At 42.1% G+C, this 26,577-nt stretch overlaps 2 protein-coding genes across 4 annotated transcripts in view; both read left to right on the forward strand.

Moving 5' to 3' along the window:
* Positions 1-26,577, forward strand: part of TMCC3 (transmembrane and coiled-coil domain family 3) — a 272,744-nt gene that overhangs the window by 17,146 nt on the left and 229,021 nt on the right. The gene's annotated exons all lie outside the window — the stretch shown is intronic.
* Positions 12,516-13,841, forward strand: LOC122427317 (26S proteasome regulatory subunit 6A-like). Its single transcript, XM_043446704.1, has one exon. The coding sequence runs from the start codon at positions 12,528-12,530 to the stop codon at positions 13,797-13,799; it is 1,272 nt and encodes a 423-aa protein (XP_043302639.1). The 5' UTR covers positions 12,516-12,527; the 3' UTR covers positions 13,800-13,841.

Raw genomic sequence — 26,577 nt, forward strand, 5'->3', positions numbered from 1 at the left:
AGGATTCTGATCACAAAATGTAGATAGCTCTGTGAGGTTCTTTGAAATCGGGCCCTTAAGTTTTGGAAATAAGACAAGGGTCTCCTAAAACTAGGTCTTCTATGCATTAGGACATCTCTGTTTTGCAGGTTAGTGTAGTTTCAAAAAAGACGTCTTTCTGTAGCGTAGTTCTTAGCATGTGTTGTTAATAAAGAGAAACTCCATCTACTAATGCTCATGACATGTAAAACATTGTACTAAGTGCTTTGCATATACATGTATAGTTAATTGATTCTTCAAAGCCATCTTTTTTTTTTTTTTTTACTTTTTGCAGTAAACAGTAGTTATTCATTTTTTCATTCATCTAATTTTCTTAAACCTTATCAGACTAAATTAGGGACCAGGACTGCCACTCCAAAAACTCATAGTGTAGTGGAAAGCAGACTTTTAAAGAAATATTTGCCATGCAATGTGATAATTGCATTTACAAAAGCATATCCAAAATACAGCCTAACAAAGAGCAAGTTTAACTCTGAGGGGCAGAAGAGAGGGGAATCTAGGAGAGGGTTTTAAATAGGACATGACACCAGGGAACACGCTTGAGGGCCTCTGTCTGGGCCTCTGGCTTCATCTGTTTACTCCCACCTCCTGGTCTCTTCTTCTCAGTGAGCATGTCTCTCTACTTGCTCATTTGCATTGATGGCTTCTTGCCTTAACCACAATTTAAAAAAATTAACTTTTTAACAACTTTATTGAGGAGTGGTTTACATATTATGAAATTGGCCAATGGTAAGTATATAATTCAGTGATATTTAGTAAATTTCTTGAGTCAAAATCATCATTTAAAGTAGTCTTAACCTCAGTTGTCAGCTGCAGACTGGAGTTCAGGGAAATGACGTATCATCTCTGTGCACATCCCCCTGGCAGAGCTGGGATTCATACTAGAGTTATAGCTTGTGAAAGCAGATTCAGGTTTTCAACAGGGAAATGAACCCACAGAGTTCTTCAGGATGAGGGCAGCTCCTTTGTTACCTTGGCACCTAAGGACTGGATATGTTATGAAACTGGGAACTGTTGTTCACAGAGGGTTTAGGTAAAAACACTGGGAAAGAGGGTTGGATTAGGTGCTGTTTGAAATGTGAGTAAAATGCCTTAAGAATTCAACCATAACACATAAGCAGCCAAACAAGAAGCCTTAAAAAAAAGTTAGCCAGCAATCAATGTGTGTGATACAGCCACAGTTTAAAATATGTACTTGTGCTGTGAATAATAAACCACTCTGAACCATTATGGTTATTAACTGGCTTTCCAGGGTATTTACATTAATTTTCTAATGGAGAACATTTTCGTTTTCCTCCCCTCACCTCAAGCAAGCTGTGACATGGAATAGTCTAACAGGCAGATAAAAGGCGCAAGGCTCCCCACTCTTTTGAGTCTAAATTACAGGGTTTGAGGTATCCTGACAATTGAATTAGCTGACTGGTGCAACAATATAAAACACTTTATACCTAATTTGTGTTGCCTTCAGAGATGGCAGAAATGAGACTATTCATAATAGACCAGAACTGTCTGGATCCTGACAGACCACCTTCCTGCCTTCGTGGAAGGGAGTGCAGTGGCTACTGCCATTCTACTTTGAAGTATGTGTTTTGTCCCGCATTTCAGACTTTTAAATATTAATGCTAGGAAAATGGCAATAGTGCCTGAGATATTTGTTGACAGGGTAAAAAACTCTTTATCCCTCAATAAAAGGAAGGCTTGGACCCAGCCCATGCAGAGAGCCCTGCAGGATTAGCCTGCTTGGCTGCCTCTTCATGCATCCATCATTGTAATGATGGAGTTGAATGTGCAGAAGCCCTCACCTGCCCCAACGTATGGATTCAGAAACCATGGGAATAGTTTCAGTTCAATATCAGGACACCCATGCAGAGGTTACTCAATAGTGATGTCTATGCTTTTTAGGTCAATATCAAAGAAAATAAATCTGAGATAATTCTAACTTCAGTATTTTATTTATTTATGATCAGAGTCATTTTTCAGGAAGTAATCTAACACCTGCCCTAAAGCAGAGATTGGTAGACTTCCTCTTTGAAGGGCCAAATAGTAAAAGCTTCCTGGGTCATATGGCTTCTTGTCACAGCTACTTAACTCTGCAATATGAAAACAGCCATAGGCAATACATAAAATGACACAGAATGAATAGGTGTGGCCGTGTCCTAGTAAAACTTTATTTATGGATGCTGAAATCTTAATTTCATATAATTTTAACACATTATGAAATATAATTCTTCTGATTTTTTCAATCATTTAAACATGTTAAAGCCATTCTTATGGATCACACACACACACAAGACAGGTGGCTGGATCTGGCCATGATTTTCTGGTAGCATTAGGTTTTTGCCTGTATCCCAGGTGTGTCTGCAGTTTGTTTTCCAGTATGTGAACCAGCCTTTCTTGCCACAGCACTCAGAAGTTATGCAGAACCACATGGACTGAAAACCAGGAACCCATTCTAAGCCAAGATATTTCATATTTCATTTCCCTGCTTGTCTCTCTGGCTGCCTACACACACATGCATACACATACACATCCATCCACTTACCTTTATTTGTTGTTCATAGCACCCTTCCTAATTACAAAGGATCTTGTTCTCATGCTTCAGGATCCTAGTGAGTTTCATTAACTAGAATTACGGAAATTTATTATGGAAATTAGTTGTGAGGCTTGTGGGCATCGCTTTCTTTTCTGAAGTGGATGCCTTTGTCTTCTTTATCTTCAGATAATTTATCATTACAAGTTATAAAATAAAATTAGAATGTTACAAGCTGTGCATTCTACAAATTTACTAAAGTTCCATTTAATAGATTTTGCTAGTGCTTGTATAGTAAGAAGTGGTCACTTGGGACGCAGTTAGTCTTTCTGAACTACGTGTAGTTGTAAGAATTGTCTGGGTGCACCACAGTGATTTGCCAGTTGGGTACATAGATACTCTGGGAAATGGGACTCAAGATCAGGTTAGAGTTCACCAGTGCTCAGAAATTTGGTTCTGGAGTAATGGTGCAGTGGAGATATGTTATTAAACTGTGGCATCTGAACTGAGATGTGACACATGCAGGCTTGTGGATCTTGGACCACTCTGAACCTCATCATCGGTGACATGGTGATGAGATAGTTTATGTGAATGTGGCTTTGGTAAACTCTGAGATGCTGCCCACATGAAAACTGTTACTGTTATTTGCTGAGTCTGAGTACAGTTTCTTGTTCATGGCTCACACACCTGGCTGGTTATTAGAATCATTTGTGGGAGTGGGGAGGGCTTTGGAAAAATACAGATTTCCAGTCCCACCCCAGAAATTACTGAGTCAGAATTTTCCTGAGAGGGCCGAGAAGTCTGTATTGTTAACAGGTTCCCTAGGTAACTGTGATGTGTTTGGGAAGCTTTGTTTTGTTCGTATGCCTCAGCTGATGGATTTAAGAAAACCAGAACTTCCCTCTTAATCCTCGTCTGGACTTTCCCCTTAAAAGTTCATGCCATTTGTCTTCACTGACAATAAGGGAATCAAACATAGAGTATCAGGAAAAACAAGAATTATTTTCACTTTAGCTTCTTGGGAATGTGTTTCAGCAAGTGGAAATAGGACAACTGGTGATTTGATATCCAACCCAGTGTAAGAACCCAAATTGTGTTTCTCCTTCTTCAGCTCTCTCCCCGTAGTCTTGAGTTTTACAGTGTTGTTTTCACATCTGTGCTCTGAAGCATGCATGTGAGAGAAAGAGCAGGATGTTCAGCATACCCTGAATGTACACTAGATCGACAATATCCTTTCCAGTTTTGCCGCTCAAAGCTCATCACTGAAAATGTTTTTCTGAGTTATTTCTGGAACTAGCACAATTGTAGTGTTGGCACACACAGATCACGAACACAAAAAGAATCTCAGTAAGTACTAAAAAGATAAATTGATTCTGAGTTTCTCACATTCCTTACATTGCCTCTGATTTACATATGAGTAATTGTAGATTTCAAATGAGTGAAAGCACCCACCTCCACTTTGGCAGCCCAGATTGTTTTCAGCAGGAGAACTCAGTGGTATGTACATACACTCAAATGCTCTCATATATCGTACTCTACAACTTCCTCATGTTTGAGAACCATGCAAAGTCGTCCTTGATTTGCAAAATTTCTTCCATAAATATTAAGTGTTTGCTATCCTCCAGATATGTTGTTAGAAATTTACATGAGACAGTCCCACAGTCCTTATCTTAGAAGTTCACAGGCTTAGTTGGAGGGTGGTTCTGAATATATGGCTGCAGAAAAAGTTAGCTTTCATGTTAATTATTATTATTTTAAAAAATATATATATATATGTTTATTTATTTGTCTGTAGCAGATCTTAGTTGTGGCATGCAAACTCTTAGTTGTGCATGCCACAATTAATGTGGGATCTAGCTCCCTGACCAGGGATTGAACCCCAGCCTCCTTCACTGGGAGTGTGGAGCCTTAGCCACTGGACCACCAGAGAAGTCCCTCATATTAATTGTTATTAATCAAATCATGTTTCCAAATTATGTTCATTATAAAAGTAGAGAGGTCAGTGTATCTACTCTGTGTGTAGACTGATCCTTTATTCTGTAGTTTATTGTATTGCTATTCTTTATTCCATTTTGTTGCTGTTAGAGTCACTAAGTTGTGTCCGGCTCTTGGTGGCCCCATGGACTGCAGCCCACCAGATTCTCTCTGTCCCTTACTGTCTCCCAGAGTTTGCCCAAGTTCATGTCCACGGAATCAGTGATGCTATCCAAACATCCCTACTCCACTTATTTTATTAATTTGATAGCAATACTACTTTGAAAGTGAGTAGATGCTTGAATATTTGAGGGGCTAAAACGGGTGTATCTTTTCCATTTAGGAGTGTTAGGTAGATACATTCATACCTGTTGTTCAGTATTCATTTCTGGTTTCATCTGTCTCCACAAGATGACTTGGACTCTGAGTCTCTACCCTATAGCTCTAAATCTCCAGAAGTAATTTTCTAGCACAGTCCTGCATACTTCTCCCTCTCTTGTTGACACTGAGTTTCCCAAATGTTCAATGTCAACTGTTGAAGCTTAGTTTTTACTTTCAAACTTTATCTTCTCTTTGGGTCTCTTGTTTTAGGGAACCCTGTGACCATTCTCCCAGATGTGGAGGCTTCAGTCTTTTGACTGCATGTCTAATTCTTTTCTCTCAATTCCCCTCAGGGGTTGAATACTGTTGGGTGAATCTTTGTCTTCTTTCCTTTCCACTGCCATCCTCCTACTTTTAAATCTTTGTCTCTCAAACCAGGGTCTTGGGGATTTGAGTGTTCTCTTCATTGTAAGTTACACAGGCTTCCCCAGTGGCTCAGCAATAAACAATCTGCCTGCAGTGAGGAGCTTCAGGCAGCAACGGGTTTGAACCCTGGGTCAGAAAGATCTCCTGGAGGAAGGCATGGCAACCCACTCCAGTATTCTTGCCTGGAGAATCCCATGGACAGAGGAGCCTAGCAGGCTACAGTCCGTAACGTCTCAGAGAGTCCAACCTGACTGAAGCTGCTTAGCACACACACACATCATAAGTTTCACAGTTTTTATTTCCATGTCCAGGATAAGCTAATAAAATCAATAGGTACATGTTTGGGGTCGATCAGATTTGTAACTGAGTTCTGCTACTGATTTGAATGTCCACATTTGTTTTGTGTTTGTGTGTTGGCTCTGAGCTGGGCAAGTCTTCTTTCTTCCACCATGAGGTGACCAGCTTTGTCTGGAACTTCTTGCATTGCTATAACTGTCTGAGTCTGCCTTTCCCAGTGTTATTTTTGGATTCTCAGAGCTTAGCATTAGGCCTGACACATACTGGGCACTTATGGTTATAACCATTGTATGTATCTTATTCTGAAGCTTGCCCCTCACATAGTGTATGGGGATAGTTACAGCTGTGTATTTTTTGTTTTCTTTACGTATTTATTCATGCATTTAGTTACAAGTTATTTTTTTTAGTTATGGCTATATTTAATTTTATGTCGTACTTAGTCATGTTGATGACAGTTGACTTAAACTGTTCCTTAGCTTTAGACATTTGGGTTATTTTCATTTGTTGGCTATTTGAGTAGTAGACTTAAAAATATCTTTGAACAAAGTTGTTTTTCTCTCATCAATGTTGTTTCCCTGGGACTCTCTTAATGCAATTAATAGTTCTAAAGGCACCGGCAGTTTTATTCATCTTGTAATGTGACGCTAGGTTGTTTTTTGTTCTGTTTTGCTTTAATGAAGAGTCTGGACAGAGTTTAATGGATGACCTCTTCTTAGATATCTTTCTTTAATTTTCAGTTACACTCCCTTTGGTTTGCAATCAAGCTAAGAAGAACAGATGATGGTCATTATCCTCCTGCCACTGCACCATCCTTGCTCTCCTGCACCGTTCTCCCTTCCTCCAGTCTTTATACCTTCGACCACACCTTCAGAAATGTGTGACGTGCATATTACTTCAGCCTGAGTAATATTTCAACAGACACATCTAATCGTTTAATCCATTCATGCTCAAAACACAGCAGAGGCTTTCCACTGCTTGCCAGATACAGGGCAGCTGTGTCGATGCGTGTTCTGTCTCCCTTTCTAGGCTTATCTTTGGCCACTGCCCAGATGCACTCTCTGCTCCCCGTGAAGGCACTGTTTTCACTTGGGCATGTGCATTCTGTTCCCTCTATCTGAAATGAGCTTCCCAACCCCTTGCCTGCCAGGCACTGCCCTACTCAACATTCTTTAAGACTCTGCTTGTAGTGTTAAGTGCTGCCCTCTTTCCAAACCTTATGACTTTCCTCACTCCCATTCTTTTATTTAAATGTTTATTTTTATTTTATTTTTATAGTATTTTAAATAATATTTATTTTGATTTATTTGGCTGTGCGGGATCTTAGTTGGGGCGTGCAGGATCTTTGATCTTCGTTGCAGTATGTGTGATCTTTAGTTGTGGCATGTGGGATCTAGTTCCCTGACCAAGGATCGAACCTAGGCCACCTGCATTGGAAGCACAGAGTCTTAGCCACTGGACCACTTTATCAGTCAGTTTGCAATCCAGCTTTTAATTTAGTAACTAGCACACAGCTTGTCCTCAAGAAGCATTTTTTTTTTCTGAATGAACAGAGCTATTATTTTGATTTACTCAGTTGTAAGTAGACTACTTGGAGGTAAGTCTACTTATTTGTGAACTGAGAATCCATTTATGGTATATGTGATAATTCTCAATTGTCCAGAATATCAACTTTTCCCAGCTATTTTTTTTTTAATGGGCATCAGTTATAAATTTCTTTCTTAACTAAGCTGTAAACACTAGACTGTAAGCTCCATAAGAAGTTATCTAGTTTACCATCATTTCTCTAGTTCTTAGTATTCATACCTGACACTCAGTGAGCCCTCAATAACTGTTTGTTGAATGAGTGAATAGATGAATGAATAAAATTTTGAGAAAAGGCCACTAACCATGGGGCATGTCCCAAACGTATGTGTTTATACATACATGTCTGCCCTGTTTTATTCACTGTTCTATGCTGTGTCATTGTAACTCAGGGCTTTTCTTCATCACCCCCGGGGTATCTTCACCCTCCACCATTGCATGACTGTGGGAGGGCCTGCTTTAACCATGCCATCTCATGCTCACTTCTTTAATGGGTTAATGTTGTTGTTTAGTCGCTCAGTCATGTCCGACCCCTAGCAACACCATGAACTGCGTCACGCCAGGCTCCCCTGTCCTCCACTATCTCCTGGAGTTTGCTCAAATTCATGTCCATTGAGTTGGTGATGGTACCTAACTGTCTCATCCTCTGCCTCCCTCTTCTCCTCTGGCCTTCAATCTAGCACCTTAAAAATGTCAACTACGAAGACCCAGAGGAATCAGGTGGAGAGGGAGGTGGGAGAGGGGATCGGGATGGGGAATATATGTAAATCCATGGCTGATTCATGTCAATGTATGGCAAAAACCACTACAATATTGTAAAGTAATTAGCCTCCAACTAATAAAAATAAATGGAAAAAAAAAAACAAAAAAAAAACACCTGGAAAAAAAATGTCAACTACGAGCCAGGGAGCTGACACCTTAGTGTAGAAGGCGGGATAGTCCCTTTGTGCCTCAGTGTGGAGCTAGGCAGTCTCTAGGACTGGCCTCCTCGTTTGCCTCCAAATGTCAGCCAAACATCCTGTTGTCCTAGGAGATAACTAAATCATATCTGTGTGACTGAGCTGATTTATAGAGATGTGGTATTATCCAGAGCCTGCTGCCAAAACCTTAAGAGGTTTTGAGGTATTGGCAGAGAGAGATGACATCCGAGTCCCCTTATGGAGTCTTCTTGGCATATATGTCTCCTTTCTTGGTATCCTGGTGAGAATTTGCATGATTTTTTGACCACAGCCTATTACAAGGAACAAAATATTCCACCTACTAGTTAGTTTCTCTCTTATATTACTAGTCCTATTAAAAAGCTTTGTAACAGAATACAAAATGGAGGTAGGAATTAGTGGAGGGGAGGGAGTAATGGTGTTGTGAGGGAAAAGAATTATCTTCAACTGTGTTTCAGAATGATGAGGGCCAGGAAGACTTAAAAAAGAAAACCTAGGATGGCAACAGAAGTCCTTCTATTTCGTTCATTAAAAAAGGTGTTCTTTGTTTTCAATGACCTGCTCTCTGGCTTAAGTCTTCTATTAAAGCCCTGCTGGGTGAAAGCTAAAATCTTAATTGAAAATAGGACGAATTATATTTATTAAAGCTATTATCAGTGGTGACTGCTCTCAAATGCATTTTTTTTTTTTTTTTATGATGCTGGAAGGACTACAGGAAGCGTTTCTAACTCAAGCATCATTTAGATTTAGCCACAGGGCTAGCTGGAAACGACAGTGCTCAGCAGGCATAGACCAGAGTCTGGATATCTGCGTGGCAGAGGCTGGCGGATCTCTGCCAGAAGCAGTGTTGCATCCACGTGGCGGGTGGTGCTTAATGAGGTTGGCCCCCATCTGAAGTCGTGGGTGAGCAGTCACCGGGGTAAGAGAACAGTGCCTGGCACACTAGAGAAAGATGAGTGCTGAATCCTAGGAGACCAGCGAGGGCAGAGGAAGGCGAGGACTGGAACGACAGAGATGCTTTTCTTGCTCCATATCCAAGGCCATTGACATTTACTTGGCCCTGAAATTCTGTGGAAGCGGGTATATTGGGGTTCTCTAGAGAACCAGACGAATAGGATATGTATGACTATATATACAAGAGGAGATTTATTATAAAAATTAGCTCGTGTGGTTATAGAGGCCGAGAAAGTCTATGATTTGCTGTCTGTAAGCTGGAGAACCAAGAAAGCCAGTGCTATCATTCAGTCCCATCCCAAAGGCCTGAGAATCCGCTCGTGGTATAAATTCTGATCTGAGTCGGAAATCCAGAGAATCAGAAGTTCCGATGTGATATCCAGGAGCCAGAGAAGATGAATGTCTCAGCTCAAGCAGAGAGGGAATTGGCCCTACATCTGCCTTTTCAATCTATTCGGACCCTCAATTGATTGGCACATGGCCACTCCCTCTGGGGAGGGCCATCTGCTTTACTCAGCTCATCAGTTCAAATGCTCATCTCTTCCAGAAACAACCTCACAGACACACCCAGAAATAATATTTTACCAGCTCTCTGGGCTTCTTGTAACCCAGTCAAGTTGACAATATAAAATTAACTAACACAGCGAATGAATTCTTGTGTGTATGTGTTTAGTCACTAACTCGTGTCTGACTCTTTTGTGACCCCATAGAATGTAACCTGCCAAGCTCCTCTGTCCATGAATTCTTATAAGTGTCTACAAAAACTCCTGTGTGTATTTCCAGAGGGGGCCCCCCCACTTTCCACCACAGGCACTGCAGAAGCAGCCAGACTCTGGCAGCATAAATAGAGTGAGTGAGGTGGAGGCTATTTATAAAGATTAATGGAAAAAAGACACATTTAGAATGGATGGATGGTTGGGTTTGGTCCTTTATGAATTTGGAATTCTCCAGATACTTAGAAGAGAGAAGGTTTTCTATTTTGTTCTTGTCGTCCCCTGCCCTACCCCCAACCCAATGAACAGGACTGAAAACACGTTTTGGATGAGAAATAAACAGATTGGACCCCAGTGAGATGGGGAAGGTAGAGAGTGGGCTGGGATGTTGGTTGGACCAGTTGTACTCTCTATTAGTTTTGTGATTCTGGACGTGTGAAAATTGTGGTTTAGGAGAAAGGTGTGTAAGACCAGGAGGCAGAAGGCCCAGGTTCTAGTCCTAAATCTGCCTTGAGTTTGTCAACAGAATTGAATCAGGAGCAATTCAAGTGTCAGTTGATATTTGTGTCCTGAAACAAGCTGTGTTTTCCTCCTGGAAAAACCGTAGTGCTAGTGTTTTATTAATACCTAGTGTATAATACCTAGTGTATTATAGGTTCTTCAAATTTTTCTTCAACTGAAACAAAACCTGAGGCATTATTTTAAATCTTAATTTGACCAAAGATTAAAACTGAAATAGTGGAGAAACACTCATCACAAATTGCTAGTGGGAATATAAATTGACCAAGAGAAGAGGTCAACAAACTTTTTCTGTAAAGAACCTGATAATAAATATTTGAAGCTTTAAAGGTCATGTGAGGTCTCTGTCAAATTTTCTTCCCGAACCCCCCCCCCACTTCCTCCTCCTCCTCTTTAAAAAAGTAGCTCTTTAAAAATGCAAAAATATCTTTAGCTCATGGCTGGACTTGGCCTGTGGATCATAATTTGCCATCATCTGATCTGGAAGTGGTTTGGCTTTATCTGTCCAAGTTACAGAGACTACTGTCTGAGCCCCCAGGGAAGCCCAGGAGTACTGGGGTGGGTAGCCTATCCCTTCTCCAGTGGATCTTCCTGACCGAAGAATCGAACCCAGGTATCCTGCATTGCAGGCGGATTCTTTACCAGCTGAGCTTCCAGGGAAACCCACACAGTATCTACAGATGGAGTAATTCCACTTGCAGGAATTTATCCTTAGATATGCTTTCATCTATGAAAAATAGCTGGTGTACAGAGTTACTTAGAGTAGCTTTGTTTGAAATGCCAAAATATTGGAAACAACCTAAATATTCATTATGAGAACTGGTTGAGCAATAGAATATCCATACAGCAGAATATAATACGGTCTTTTAAAAGAATGAGGCAGCTGTGTATGGAATAATGCCCAATATATGCCATTAAAAGGGGAAAAAGTAAGATGTAAAACAATATTTTTAGTATAATACCATTTATTCGTTTTTAAAAGGAACAGTGTGTATGTGTGTGTGTCTGCCCAAGTGTGCACACTTGATACACAAATGCTTGCACTTATTATATGTATGGGATACTGGTAGCTATGGTTGTCACTGGGGGGAGGGTAATTGAGTATTTTAGGAATAAGAATGCTAGGGAAGCCTACATTTTACTTTGTATTGTTTTATAACTTATGAGTTTGGTTCCATGTCCATGTATCACCTATTCAAAAAATAAGATGAATTTTTAAAAAATAACTGAAATAGGGGAAATAATAGTAATTCTCAATGTGAAAAAACTCAGCAGTGTTATTGCTTAAAATAAATCTGAGTCTTTCTTCAATCAAAAGTGAACCTGCACTGCCCTAAAAAATATACACTTTTGGTTTCCTTCATAAGATGGTCCTTTGGAAACTTTTGATCATCTAGGGTGGCAGAATCCATATCTTGAGAGGTTGGAGGTTATGCTGTTGGTAGTGTTCCTCTGATCTTTAAAATTGTAACCAGTTGTACTACAGGTTGACCTGAAGAATCAGTATATATGAAGAGAGTTCAGCTTGGTAACAAAATAAAATCCACAGCCATGGAATGTTGGTGCTGAAACGTTGAGACTTAGCCCACCCCTTGTTTTTAATCAGTGTCCTAAGAGGTCTGGGGGCTTCCCAGGTGGCTTGGTGGTAAAGAATCCACTTGTCAGTGCAGGAGACAGAGGAGACTCAGGTTTGATCCCTGGGTTGGGAAGATCCCTTGGAGAAGGAAATGGCAACTCACTGCAGTATTCTCGTCCATGTTCTGGGCATCCCATGGATGGAGGAGCCTGGATGGCTACAGTCCATGGAGTCGAGAAAGAGTTGGACACGACTTGATGACTAAACAACAAGAGGTATAGAGCCACCCAAGGTCAGGCAGCTAGTGACTGCACAACCTTTAACTCAAACTTGCCCATCTTGACACATACTGCTGACATGGAGAAGCTCCACCTCTAAGGGGAGTACAATTTTCCTGTATTCTTAGCTCACTGAAAGGCAGGGATGCAGAACATGGGTCCCCAGCAGCCGCTCTGCATGAGCCATGGCCGGCCACGTCTCTGCGGTCTGCCAGGAGTCTCTCTTCTCGCTCCTCCCTGCCCTCTCCCCTGGGACAAGTTCTTAACAGCTCACTTAGCACTTCTTGTTCCTTCCCCATAGCAGAAAGCCCAGCTGCTTCCTTGGGTCCCTGAGACAGCTGAAGTGTTGGGGTTAAAAAACAGCCTATCTCGAGGGAGAAGATGGCGACCGTGTGGGACGAAGCTGAGCAAGATGGAATCGGGGAGGAGGTTCTCAAGATGTCCACAGAAGAGATCATCCAGCGCACACGGCTGCTGGATAGTGAGATCAAGATCATGAAGAGCGAAGTGTTGCGAGTCACCCACGAACTCCAGGCCATGAAGGACAAGATCAAAGAGAACAGCGAGAAAATCAAAGTGAACAAGACCCTGCCGTACCTCGTCTCCAACGTCATCGAGCTTCTAGATGTTGATCCCAACGACCAAGAGGAAGACGGTGCGAACATCGATTTAGACTCCCAAAGGAAGGGCAAGTGTGCAGTGATCAAAACCTCTACACGGCAGACCTACTTCCTGCCTGTGATTGGCTTGGTGGATGCGGAAAAGCTGAAGCCGGGAGACTTGGTGGGTGTGAACAAAGACTCCTATTTGATCCTGGAGACCCTGCCCACAGAGTACGACTCGTGGGTGAAGGCCATGGAGGTGGACGAGAGGCCTACGGAGCAGTACAGTGACATTGGGGGCCTGGATAAGCAGATTCAGGAGCTAGTGGAGGCCATCGTCCTGCCAATGAACCACAAGGAGAAGTTTGAGAACTTAGGGATCCAGCCCCCAAAGGGGGTGCTGATGTACGGGCCCCCAGGCACGGGGAAGACCCTGCTGGCCCGGGCCTGTGCTGCGCAGACCAAGGCCACCTTCCTGAAGCTGGCCGGCCCCCAGCTGGTGCAGATGTTCATTGGGGACGGTGCCAAGCTAGTCCGGGACGCCTTTGCGCTGGCCAAGGAGAAAGCGCCATCCATCATCTTCATCGATGAGCTGGACGCCATCGGCACCAAGCGCTTTGACAGTGAGAAGGCCGGGGACCGGGAGGTGCAGAGGACGATGCTGGAGCTGCTGAACCAGCTGGACGGCTTCCAGCCCAACACCCAAGTGAAGGTCATCGCAGCCACCAACAGGGTGGACATCCTGGATCCCGCCCTGCTCCGCTCCGGCTGGCTGGACCGCAAGATCGAGTTCCCCATGCCCAACGAGGAGGCCCGGGCCAGAATCATGCAGATCCACTCCCGGAAGATGAACATCAGTCCTGACGTGAACTATGAGGAGCTGGCCCGCTGTACGGATGACTTCAACGGGGCCCAGTGCAAGGCGGTGTGTGTGGAGGCGGGCATGATCGCGCTGCGCAGAGGTGCCACGGAGCTCACACATGAGGACTACATGGAGGGCATCCTGGAGGTCCAGGCCAAGAAGAAGGCCAATCTGCAATACTACACCTAGGGAGCCTCCTCCGGGGAACACTCGCAATAAAGGATGGTTTCCGGTCCCTGCAAAAACAAACAAACAAACAAAAAAAAAAAACCAGCCTATCTCTTCTGGGGGAAAGGGTGACTTATGGCCAAATGTGGTGGTGGTGAGATGTGAGTGGAAAGGGTGCAGCGTCACTACTGTTTAGACGCAGAGAGCTGAAGACAGAGGAGATGTAGTGTGGTTGGTCACAAGCATGGCTAGTTCTCTCTCCTCTTTTCAGTTCCAGACTCCATTTCCTCACCCCTTGAAGCTGGCCTGGCCTTGTGGTTTTCGCTCGGGCCATGAGTGCTGTAGTAGTGATGAATGGTGTTTCAGCTCCAAGCCCAGGCCTCAAGAGGCACTGAGTGTTTCTGCTTGCTCTGCCGTGCTTCCATCATTACCATGAGAACATTTTCAGAACAGAGCCAAATGACCCTAATTTTCCTAGCCAAGAACTTCCTAAATCAGTGAAGAGCCAGCTGACTCCAGGGTAACAATTATACCATGGTAAGTAATTCCAGCCAAGATCAGGAGAACTACCTAACTGATCACCATACCTAACAGTAGGAGCTGTAAGCACTTATTATTGTGTATCAGTGATGTGTTTGTATTGCTTATTCTGCAGCATTATTGTGAAAGTATGCAATTGATGCATATGGAGATGGTGAGAAATGGACAGGTACTTGGCTCTGTGTTTCCACCTGGAGAAACTAAGGTTTTCTTTGCCCTCCTAAGTCATACTGTCTGAAACATGGAGAAGTGTCTCTGGTGCAATAGAACAAAATAAAACAAAGCAACAAAAAGCCAGAGCTAAGTCCCAGCGTCAGGCAAGTGTTGTATAGTTTTGTGTCTAGCAGCAGCTCTAGAAGTGTCAGTAGACTGTAATACCAGCATTTCAGCAATTGTCCTTCCTTCCTTCTTTCTAAACTGTTTAACATGATCTGTTGGGATTTTTCCTCTCTCGCCATGAGGTTATGGGTTCCTAAGGCAATTTTACTTATGAACTTATTTGAATTTCCAAATACCAGGTAATTTGCATGTTATATATTTGCTGTCATACTCAAGTAGAAGAGCTACCCTAGTCATGTGATTTAAAAAACCTGATAAAGTACATGAAAAAGAAAAGTCTAATTAGAAGAATCATTCACGATGTTCGCATAACATTTTATGCCAGAAATATAAAGAAGTTTTTTGAGGAAGTCTGTAAATTAGACCAAGTCAATTCCAGTATGACAGACCATACTGTGCACACCCATTCTTTACTTAAAAAATAAAATTCTTAAAAAATAAGTTGTTTCCTTAGACAATTTCTATCTAAGGATAAACCAAAAAATAAAAATGTATGTGTGTGTATCCACACATGTACATATATCTTAAACTAGCGTCTAACATCTTGCTTAGTGGGAAACACTAGAGATTTCAGTTTGAAAAACACAAGATGATATTCATTATTGTTCTGGCATTGCTTGCTTGTGCAATAAAGCATGAAATATGCTTTAAAGTGTAGCTGACAATAAGAAAGTTTTTTTAAAAATAAACAACGTAATTACATATCAATAAAAACAGTCCAGATGGTGACACTCCTAGAATTACTGAGACATCAGTAAACTTGTGAGTATATACCTAAGAAATAATACCAGTATTATGTATCAGCAACAATCTGTTGGCTGTAATGGGAAAATGCTCCCAATCACAGTAGTGCCAAAAACACAAAACCCAAAGAAAAACTCTCACATCTTTGGACTTAGGTGAATAAAGGAATTTACTAATTTTATTTTTTTAAAAATTGGAACAAGTGAGAACTATATCAGTTGTCTGGATGTTAGAATATTGAATACTTTGTATTTGTCCTTTCACCCAGTTATTTTTATAGGTTTTATATAAGCCCCCAGAGTGCTGAAGAAAAGGTCCATTGCTACAATGTTTAAAGAGTCTCTGTCCCTTTGCCCTCAGGAAACAGAAAATCTGGTTAAGAATGGTTTAAGCAAGCAGAGATTTAGGTTTCTTGTCTTGCTGTCCAGCGGTGCTTGTTTCCAGGGACTTCAGTGACTCAGCCCCAGCCGAAAGGACGAAAGGACATGGGTTCTTTCCTTTTCCTGCTTTGTTCTGTTTACCTGTTGACTCTTCCCCTCAGGTGTAGCTCCTGATGGTCACAAAGAGCTGCATCAGTTCCAGGCAATACTTGCTCACACACTGATAGGTGTGAGCTGAGAAAAGGGAGCTTTCCTTCCTGCACAGATGTCTTTTTATAAGGAAAACCTTTTCCAAAGCTTCCCAGAAGACTTCTCCTGTCTCACAGACGAGAATGACATTAAATGGACCATACAATAACTGGTGATGATGAGATGGATTTAGTCTGCAGCTTAGACTAATCAAGAGTTTCCTCTCCTTCTTTTGCTGGGGAGAACCTCCCTGCCCAGACTCTGGTAGAACACAGGGTGAACTGAACAAAATGGATTTCTGCCAGCAAGCCAGGGGTGTGTGTTGTGTGTGTGTGTGTGTGTGTGTGTGTGTGTGTGTGTATATGCAGGGAGCTAGTTTCTTTGCTCCAGCATTATTTATAATAGTGAAAAAATAATTTCATTCGTTTTACAGTAACTACAAAATATATGGCACAGGTTGAAATTGTGAAAGTGGAATTATGAAAGTTAGTTGCCCAGTTGTGTCTGACTCTTTGTGACTCCATGGACTATAGCCCACCAGGCTCCTCTGTCCATGGGATTCTCCAGGCAAGAATACTGGAGTGGGTTGCCATTATTTCTCCAAAGGGTCTTCCCGACCCAGGGATGGAACCCAGGTCTCTTGCATTGTAGGCAGATTCTTTACCATCTGAATCACCAGAGAAGGCAGATTCTTTATCATCTGAGCCACTGTGATTTAATAAATTGTACATCTATGATAATATTATGAAATTATTAAAAATTGTTTTCACAGCACAAAAACTTCTAGAATGTTTGTGGGGGAGAAGCAAGATATAGAATTATAACTAAACCGATCCCATTTTCATTTGCTCATACACACTGAAGATTGGAAAGAAATATACCAGAGTATTGGTTTTTTTGTACTGCTAAATTAGGGGTAATTTTTTCCTTTTCTGTTTTTGCTGACCTTTTCCCAATAAGTACATAATACTTTTAAGATCAGAAAAATTAATAGCATTAAAATTGCAAACTTCCATTATATTGGCTAGGTTTTGCTGTGTAATAAACTACCCCCAAATTTAGTGGCTTTATTTACGTAGCTTGTGACTCTATTGGTCAGCAGTTTGGGCTGGGCTCAGGTGGCCTCAGTCAGGTGGGCAGTTCTGCTCTTGGCTGGAATTGCTCATGTATCTGAATCAGCTGATGGGTTGGCTGGGGTCTAGCTGTGAGACCTCATCTTCATGCTACGAGTTTTCTCATCCTAAAGCCCGCTAGCCCTGGCTTGGTCTCGTGACTGTTGGAGTTCCAGGAGAGTGGGCAGAAAGGAAACAAAGCCTCTCGGGCCTCACTTCAGAACCAGCGTGCTGTCAATTTTGCCACATTTTATGGATCAAAGCAAGTTATAAGGCCAGCCCAACTTCTAGGGGCAGGGAAAATAATGCTCCCTACCCCCACACCCTTGGTGGAGGAAGCCACATAATGTTGAAAAAGGATGTGGATACAAGAGGAGTAGTGGACATGTGGCCATTTTTACAAGCGGTGTGTCTGCTGTCTTTTTATTTATTTATTTTTGGCTGTGCTGGGTCTGGGCTGCTGCACGCGGGCTTTCTCTCGTTGTGGTGCGTGGGCTTCTCGTTGTGGTGGCTTCTCTGGTTGTGGAGCATGGGCTCTAGGTGCGCAGGCTTGCTTGGGTAGTTGCAGCACACAGGCTCCGTAGTTGCGGCTCTTGGGCTCTAGGGTGCCGGCTCAGTAGTCGTGGCACGTGGGCTTAGTTGCTCCTCGGCATGTGGAATCTTCCCAGACCAGGGATTGAACCCTTGACCCCTGCCTTGGCCGGCAGATTCTTCACCACTGGACCACCAGAGAAGTCCCTCGCTGCATCTCAAAAATGAAGAAGAAACAAAAGAGCCTCACCCCAAAGATTATAGAAATGAACTATGAAGTAAAATGCATCTATTTAGATGATGAGAACTTCTAAATGTTTTCCTTCAAGGTTATTGGGAAGATTTTATTTTCTCAGTCATGGATGGTTGAATTAGTGACAGCTTATCTCTGAGGTAGCATGAAGTATTAAATCAGGCTGTTTCTAGAAGGAGAGGAGGGAAGCAAAACCCTCTTTATAAATGAATTAATATTGATGCACACTCAGAATGTGTCCTCTGGGTGTGTCAGTAACTCATCCTGTGTTGGAAACTAGCAAAGTGCTGAGTGATGGGACCAGAAGCAACAAACTGGAGCTTCGCCATGCTCAGATCCTTAGCACTGTTTTCATCCTTTTCCTTATCAGAATGGAGTTTAGAAAGGGTCTTCGGTGTAAAGACAGCTGAATAATTAAGATGGTACATGCCATTTCTTGATGATGTGTAATTGTCACAGCTATGGCATTAGGCAAGAGATGATAGCTGAGAGATGTGTAGCTTCTCAAACACTTAGGGGTTTTATGGGGACCTGAAGCCTTTAGCATAAGCACAGTGCAGCTTCCTGAAGCATCAGTTTTATTTTGAAATATTCTTAGATTTACATAAGAGTTTGCAAATAGTATATATTGATAGTATAGACAGTCTTTGTACATTCTTCACTTGCCTTCCCCTCATATTAACATTTTATGTAACCATGGTGCATTTGTCAAAACTAAGACGTTTACATTGGTATAATACTCTTAACTTTAATTACTAACTATAGACTTTATACATATTTCAGATTTCCCCAGTTTTTCTACTAATGTTCTTTTCTATTTCAGGATTCGATTCATATTGCATTTAATTGTCATGTCTGGTTATTCTCCAGTTTTATCTTCCCTTGTCTTCCATGACCTTGACACTTTTTTGAAGAGTAGTGACCAGGTAATTTACAGAATGTCCTTTCATTTGGGGTTTGTTTAGTGTTTTCTTGTGGTTAGTTGGAGGTTGTAGATTATAGCGATGAGTGAAATAGAAGTGATATGTCCTGGTCATTGTATCAGGTCAGGAAGTACATGACATCAGTGTGACTCACCACTGGTGATGTTAACCTTGATTGCTTGGTCATGAGGTGGTGTCTATCTTTAAAACAATCGAGTAATTAATAATACTTTTATTCATATATATTGATATTTGGAGATGATACTTTAAGACTGTGCAGATATTCATAATGTTTCATCCATAGGTCATCACAGGTGCTAACAGTCCACCCTTGTAGGGCCACTTCTTGGACTGAGACATTTCTGTTATGGTTGTCCTTTTAGAAGAAGTGTCACCCCTGTCCATTACACCTGGATTTGAGTTAGCCTTCTGGATTATTTTCTTCATTGATGTCTGCCCAGGAAGAGCCTGGAATTGGGCTGGAGCTTTTACAGTGAGCAGTGGAGAGTGCAGTCCAGTTCACAGGTCAGAGAAGGGGCAGGCAGTAGGCTAACGACCTTGTGCTGGTTCTGTCACTACACAGATTTGTGACCTCAGGCAAGGCTATGAATCAGATGGTCTGGGGATCTGATCTGACTTTGTTATCTCTTCTGACTTTGATAGGCTCAGACACAGAATCCTCTTTTTTTCTGTCTCCTTTTTCTCATCTGTGAAATAGGGAAACTTGGTGAGTGGTTTGGATGAACCTTCACATGCGGTGATCCTAGATAGCTGCCCTTCTTGCGCACATCAAGAGCGGTGCAGGGGAAAGATGAAGAGATGCGGGGGTGGGGGTGGGGGGAGGATGTGCCCTGCTTCAGCTGATCACAAGGTTGGAGGCTTCTCAGAGGAGAGTGAGACCCTGAACAGGAGATGTTGGGGTGGGAGTGATGCTGTCCTCTGCCACCCATTCTGTGTGTCTTGTCCTTCTGTTCCATTTGTCTACCCTTCACATGAGCAACAAGAAATTGAGAACTCAAGAACTGGAGACTAAAAACAGGCCAGGAAGATGTGTAGAGAAAGATTGCAGGCTAACTCAGTCTTCTTAGACCCCACGGGAAGTTCTTTCTGGGCTCTCTGGCTTATGTCCATGTCAGTGGTCCCAGAGTCAGCAAATGCATTTCTCCCATCTGACTGTTGAAAAGAAGGACATTCTTGGTCCTCACTGAGGATGGGGGATGGTCTTAGACTTGGAGAGTGGCTGGAAACACCAATCCCAGGTGGCTTGTTCCAGCCTTGTCCCCAGTAGGGGCCCACTGTTCCTTTTTACAGCCATTTTGATCTTTTGCTCTTTAGTTCTGGTAACTGATCTGTCTCAGCCAGAAAAGATAGTTGGCTGCTGGTTAGCTTTCTCCAGAATTATTCTCTTTCCCCGTTTTTCCCAGGCCTTCATATCTCTCTCTTTAAACTAGGGACTGGCTGATTCATGTCAATGTATGACAAAACCCACTGCAATGTTGTGAAGTAATCAGCCTCCAACTAATAAAAATAAATAAATAAATAAAAAATAAATAAACTAGGGACTGTGGAAGTCATCACTCCCGTTTTCTTTTCTTTTTGAAATTTGTTCTTATTAAAGAGTTCTGCTGGCCCCTGACCTTTTACTTCAGGCATCAAATTTCACATTTGCTTGGTGGTTTGAGAGTCCCCCATCTCCATCTCTTGGGCTTCCCACCCAAACACAGGCCTGAACACAGGCCTGGCTTCTTAGGGCTCCACCCACCCCATTGCAGCTGCTCTGTAACAGCCCTTCAGCCATTTGAGACTTGGCTTGGGGGCAAGTTTCTTCTTTAAATACAATCTTTAAAACTCACCTTTATGTTGATTTCTAAAGTAGTACATGTCTGCAGAGTTAAAACTTGGAAAACAGAGACGTTAATGAAAGTCAACCATAATCCTGGGGCTCAGAGAATGGCAGAATGTTTCATTTATTTTCATTCATCTATTTTCTTTCACTCTCTTTTTGAAGTGTGTATGAATGTGTGTGTACAGGTATGATCATTTAGCATAATTGGAGTCATTTTGTATCTTTAGTAAACAAGTTCTTGTTTTGCTTTCATTTTCCTGGCAGCTCCTGGTGTGTTTTTTTTTTGTTTTTTTTTAAGGTATATTTGGTATATTTATTTGACTGAGTCAGATCCTAGTTGCAGCATGTGAACTCTTAAGTTTTGGCATGTGGCATATAGTTGCCAGACAAGAGGTTGAACCCTGGCACCCTGCATTGGAAGCTCAGAGTCTTAGCCGCTAGGCTACCAGGGAAGTAACCCCCACTAGCTACTGTTAACATGACTCTTGGTGTGTCTAAATTTTGAAGTTAAATGATCACAACGTGTTCGACTTACTTAATGATCACACAGTCACTTTTTTTTTTTTTTCCATTTAATCCCCATTTCCACTTTCACTTCCCCTCTCTTTTAGAATGGTGATGATGTTGAGTTTTGTACTGCTTACAGCAGGTACTATTTTAGAAACTATGTTGCTACATTTCATTCTCAGAATAGTCTACAGGGTTAGTGCTTGTCTTAGCCTTCTGTGATGGATGAGGAAACTGAGGTTAAGGAACTTGCCTGCAGTCACACACTTGGGTACAGGACAGAACTAGCTTTGAACCTTGTCATCAGCTCCCTTTGTGGTCCCCCTGTGAGCACTTTTTGGGTCAGGGGCATGTGCTTTAATGGAGAGGGTGGACTGTAATTCAGAACAACATGTTTCCCAGTTAGTGTGGGAGAAGTTGGGTGTTAGTCTTGGCTTGGTTGCTTCTATGTTCTGTGACCTTTGGCAAGTTATTTCACTTCTCTGGTCCCCTGTCGGCCTTCTCAGCTTTCAAGTTCTCTGCCTTTGTAGTGGAAAAGCAGAATAGAGGCAACACTCAAGGACAGATCCAGAATGACAGGAGCATCATCCACTCAGATTTTAGGGCATTTATATCCGGCCCTCATTTCATGTAGGGAAGTTTCTTTCCTTATTGTTTTTTGTTGCTGTTATTTTACTGCTATTTGGATGAGCAGGAGGACTTCCTTGACTGTCTAGTGAATAAGAATCCGCCTGCCAGTGCAGGGGACACGGGTTCAGTTCCTGGTCTTGGAAGATCCCACACACCACACAGCAGCTAAGCCCGTGTGCCAAAACTACCGAGCCTGTGCTCTAGAGCCCATGCTCCCCAACAAGAGAAACCACGGAAATGAGAAGACTCCTGTACACCATAACTTCGTGGCCCCTGATCACCGCAACAAGAGAAAGCTCACGCAGCGACAAAGACCCAGCACAGCCAAAAATAAGTAAATAAAAAATGAGCAAGAGAAGCCCCACCGAGGCCATGAGGTCTTCTTGGATGCTGAGTTAAAGCGGTCCTCTTGATAGGTTAATCCCATGACACAGTTCCTATGAAGACTTTGAGTTCTTGGGGCTTTGGTGGCTGACCAGCAAGTGAGGAGACGGAAGGCCACGTGCCCCGTGGTCACATGTGCAGGTGCCTGGCCCCCTGTCACATTTCTGGTGTCTCTTCCCAGATGTTCTCTGAGCTGTTGGCCAGAGGGCTGTGCTGGGAGACTTGTGTTCTTTAGGGGCTACGTGTGCTGGTGGCCAGTGGAGAGGGACACGGGCCGGGCAGGTGTAACCACTGTATGTTTCCAGTCATTGGTGATGAAGTGGTTCACCTGGTACCACAGGTACTTTTTTTTGCCTTTTTAAACTTTTTTATTTTGTATTGAGGTATAGCTGATTAACAAACAGTGTTGTGGTAGTTGCAGGTGAATAATGAAGGGACTCAGTATGCATACGTGCTTGTGCCTAGTCGCTCAGTTGTGTCTGACTCTTTATGACCCCATGGACTGTAGCCTGCTAGGCTCCTCTGTCCATGGAGATTCTTCAGGCAAGAATACTGGAGTGGGTTGCCATGCCCTCCTTCAGGGGATCTTCCCAACCCAGAGATCGAACCCAGGTCTCCTGCATTGCAGGCAGATTCTTTACCGGCTAAGCTACCAGGGAAGCTCATATACATACATGTATCCATTCTCCCCCAAACTCCCCTCCCATCCAGGCTGCCACATAACATTGAACAGAGTTCCCTGTGCTATACAGTAGGTCCTTGTCGGTTATCCATTTTAAATACAGCAGTGTGTATATGTTCTTTCCAAACTCCCTAACTACGCGTTTCCCCAAGCCTTTCCCCCAGTGAGCATAAGCTCATTCTCAGTACCGCAGATACTTTCCCAAGGTTCTGTCCCCCCACACCAAGCCCAGAAAGAAGACAAGGAGAACCAGAAGACGCTTGTCTTACAGAGTAGAGTTCACTCCCATGCAGTTTCCCTTCCCCTTTCATATAGATTAAAAAAAATAATAATTAAAAAAAAAGGGTTTTTGCTCTTGGCTGGGATCCAGCAGTTGACTGAGAAAGCAGCCCACACTGAACGAGGGCCGCTTGTTCACTCCGTGGGTGTTGGTGACCCTCTGGGGCAGGGTCTGGTCGTCACGTCCCTGCCCCAGCTCCTCTGACAGATGACTTTATTTTTCTAGTGCTCTTTTCCACTGTTTGCCGGGCATCTCTGAGGAAAGGCTGACGTTTTCTTCTTTATCCAGTTCTCCTAGAGACAAACAACAAAAGCCTACCTAGTAAATTTTTTTCTGTTGTGTACTTGGAAAATACCTAGCTTTTCCCCGGAGAGGGGACAGCTTTTGTTCTCTCCTATGAGGTGATCTGGGGACTTTATTTCAAAGTTGGAGTCCTTAAGATAGCAAATGAGGATCACAAGGAGTCCTGGTGATGTCTGTGCTGTGGGAGTCTGAATTAAATGGACCAGAGCAGTCATGAAGCGCTGAATGTACATTGAGAACATGTGTGGATCAGTCACGTTATCATGCTCCTTGAGGGAGGGGCAGTCATATTGATGATGATGATGATGTGCTGATAATCAAAATCATAGCATCATCATTTGCTGAGTACTTCCTGTGTGTTAAGACCATGTGATATGTGTGAGGTTTTTAAAAAAATTGCTTATTTTATTTATTTTGGCTGTGCCGAGTCCTCGTTGCGGTGAGCAGGGGCTTCTCCCGGGTTGTGATGCCCGGGCTTCTCCCTGCAGTGCCTTCTCTTGTTGTGGAGCGCGGCTTAGGGCACACGGTCTTCAGTAGTTGTGACCTGTGAGCTCACTAGTTGTGGTGCATTGCCTTAGTTGCCTCGTGGCCTATGGGATCTTCCTGGACCCATGATCGAACCCATTTCCCCTGCATTGGCAGGCAGATTCTTTTCCACTGCACCACCAGGGAATTCTGCTATGTATGAGTTTTGTTTTACAGGAACAAGAAACAGAGGCTCAGATTCAGTCACATGCTCAGGGTTGCCTAGTAAGTTGGAAAGCAGCTTTTAGGTGCAGGTTGAGCCCATAGTCCCCGCCTTTAACCTCTAGGCACACTGACTCCAAAATCACATTATAAGAGAATCTGGCACTTATGGCTTCAAATTTTGAGATACCTGAAGACATTGCTTTTGATAAGTAAGACAGAAGAAAAAGGAAATTTGTTCTTTTTCTCCATTATGTTTCCATGAACTGAAAATGACATTTGTAATGAACATGACTAAAAGATCTACCATCTGATCCAGGCCTACTTTTTCATGGGTCTCAGGGCTGTACTGTATTTTAAAAGAGTTTTATTGAGGAATATTTTGCATGCTGTAAATTTCATCTGTTTTAAATTCAGTGACTTTTAGTAAATTTATAGAGCTGTATAGCCATCAACATAATCCGTGTTTAGAACTTTTCTGTTATTACCAGAAGTGGCACATTTGCAGCTGGTCTCTGCTGTCACTCCCAGGCAAGCACTAATCTGCTTTCTTTCTCTGTGAATTTGCCTTTTCTGGAAATTTCACATAAATGAAATCATTCAATGCATGGTCTTTTGTGTCTGGCTTTTTTTTTTTTTTCACTTAGCATAATGATTTTGAGATTCATTCATGTTGTCATATGTATTGATGGTTCATTCCTTTTTGTTGCTGAATAATATGTCACTGTAGGGATATACCATGTTTATTCACTTCTTGGACATTTGTGTTGTTTCTGCTATGATCATTTGTGTGCAGGTACTTATGTGGACAAATGTTTTCATTATTCATTGGTAGATAGCTGAGAGTGAAATTTCCGGTACATATGGTAGATGTATGTTTAACCTTTTAAGAAACTGCTAATTGTTTTCCAAAGTGGCTTAACATTTTACTTTCACACTACTGGAGTATGAGAGGGGTTCTGTTGCTCTACAAATTTGAAACTGTCTTTTCAATTGTAGCCATGCTAGTGGGTGTTTAGGGATGTCTCATTGTGGTTTTAATTTGTATTTCCCTAATGACTATTGATTGTGAGCATCTTTATATGTGCTTATTAGATTAGATATTCATATATCTTCTTTGGTGAAATATTTGTTCAATTTTTTTTTTTTGCATTTTTTTACTTGGGTTGTCTTCTTATTGAGTTATAAGAGTTCTTTATTTATCCTTGATACAAGTCCCTTTTCAGATGTAATTTTAAAATATTCTCTTGCATCTGTGGCTTGTCTTTTCATTTTCTTGATGGTGACTTTTGAAAAGCAAAGGTTTTTAATTTTTGCCACACCTCCTTGGCTTGTGGTATCTTAGTTCCCTGACTAGGGATTGAACCCATGCCCCCTGAATTAGAAGCGTGGAGTCATAACATTAGACTGCCAGGGAAGTACCCAAAAGGTCTTAATTTTGGTGAAGTCCAGTTCATCTATTTTTTTCTTTTGTAGCTTATGCTTAGGCTGTGCCTTTTAGCCCGTGTCTTTGGTTTGTTGTTCGTTTAGGTGCTCCAGTTTTCACTCTTACATTCTCCCTGGATCCTGCATATATTCTTCTTTGAGGACAGAAGGCAAAGCCCAGACTCCAAGTTCTCTTGGTAATATTTTGTGTTGGATACTCTGTTGAAATTGTGTATGCAAGAGTCTGGCATTCTGTTTATGAAATTTTGAGGTGAAGATAAAATTAGATCTGCCTTGGAAGTTTATAGTTGAGAGAAAAGAAGAAACTGCTGCTCTATATGAAAGTGTTTTCTTAAAGTTAGTGGGTGCTTCTCTATTTACTGATCACCATCAGTTATAATAAAAATCCCTTATATTGCTTTGAGTTTTTTAGAGTTTATTCACTTTTATCATCTCATTTAAGTCTTTTTGCAGATAAGTAATAGGGTTTAAGTACAATGGAAAAGTATTTAACAAAAATAGTTAATATTTGAGACTCTGATGTTACTTAATAATTTTTCTAGGCCTACCAAGAGTACTTTTCAATGTTCACCATTTACAACATAAAGATGAGTTGAAGGAGAGGTAAGCACTGGGTTGTGTCTACTAGTGTGATGAATTTCAGCCATAGTCAGAATCATAAGACTGCAGAGACTTATGATTCTGGGATGGAAGAGACTTTAAAACTCTGGGATCCTTAGTTTTGGGACCCACCACAGGATCCTTAGATTGCTCTTGCTGGCACATAATCGTCTGTTCAATAGCCCAGCGTGTCCAACAAAATAGAGCTTCTCAAGCCCGTGAGATCAATTCTTGGATGACTTTGCGTACAGGAAAATTACTTCACATATGGAACATAGCATTCCCCTGTAATTTTCACCCTTTGGCAACACACAATGACATAGGGCCATCCTCTATTGGCATTTCTTCAGATATTTAAATGTAGCTATCTTAAACTTCCACATTTATAGGTCCACATATGCCCTATTCCATCAGCTATTTTGT

Source organism: Cervus canadensis, chromosome 25, assembly GCF_019320065.1.
Source record: "Cervus canadensis isolate Bull #8, Minnesota chromosome 25, ASM1932006v1, whole genome shotgun sequence".
Taxonomy (NCBI): Eukaryota; Metazoa; Chordata; class Mammalia; order Artiodactyla; family Cervidae; genus Cervus; species Cervus canadensis.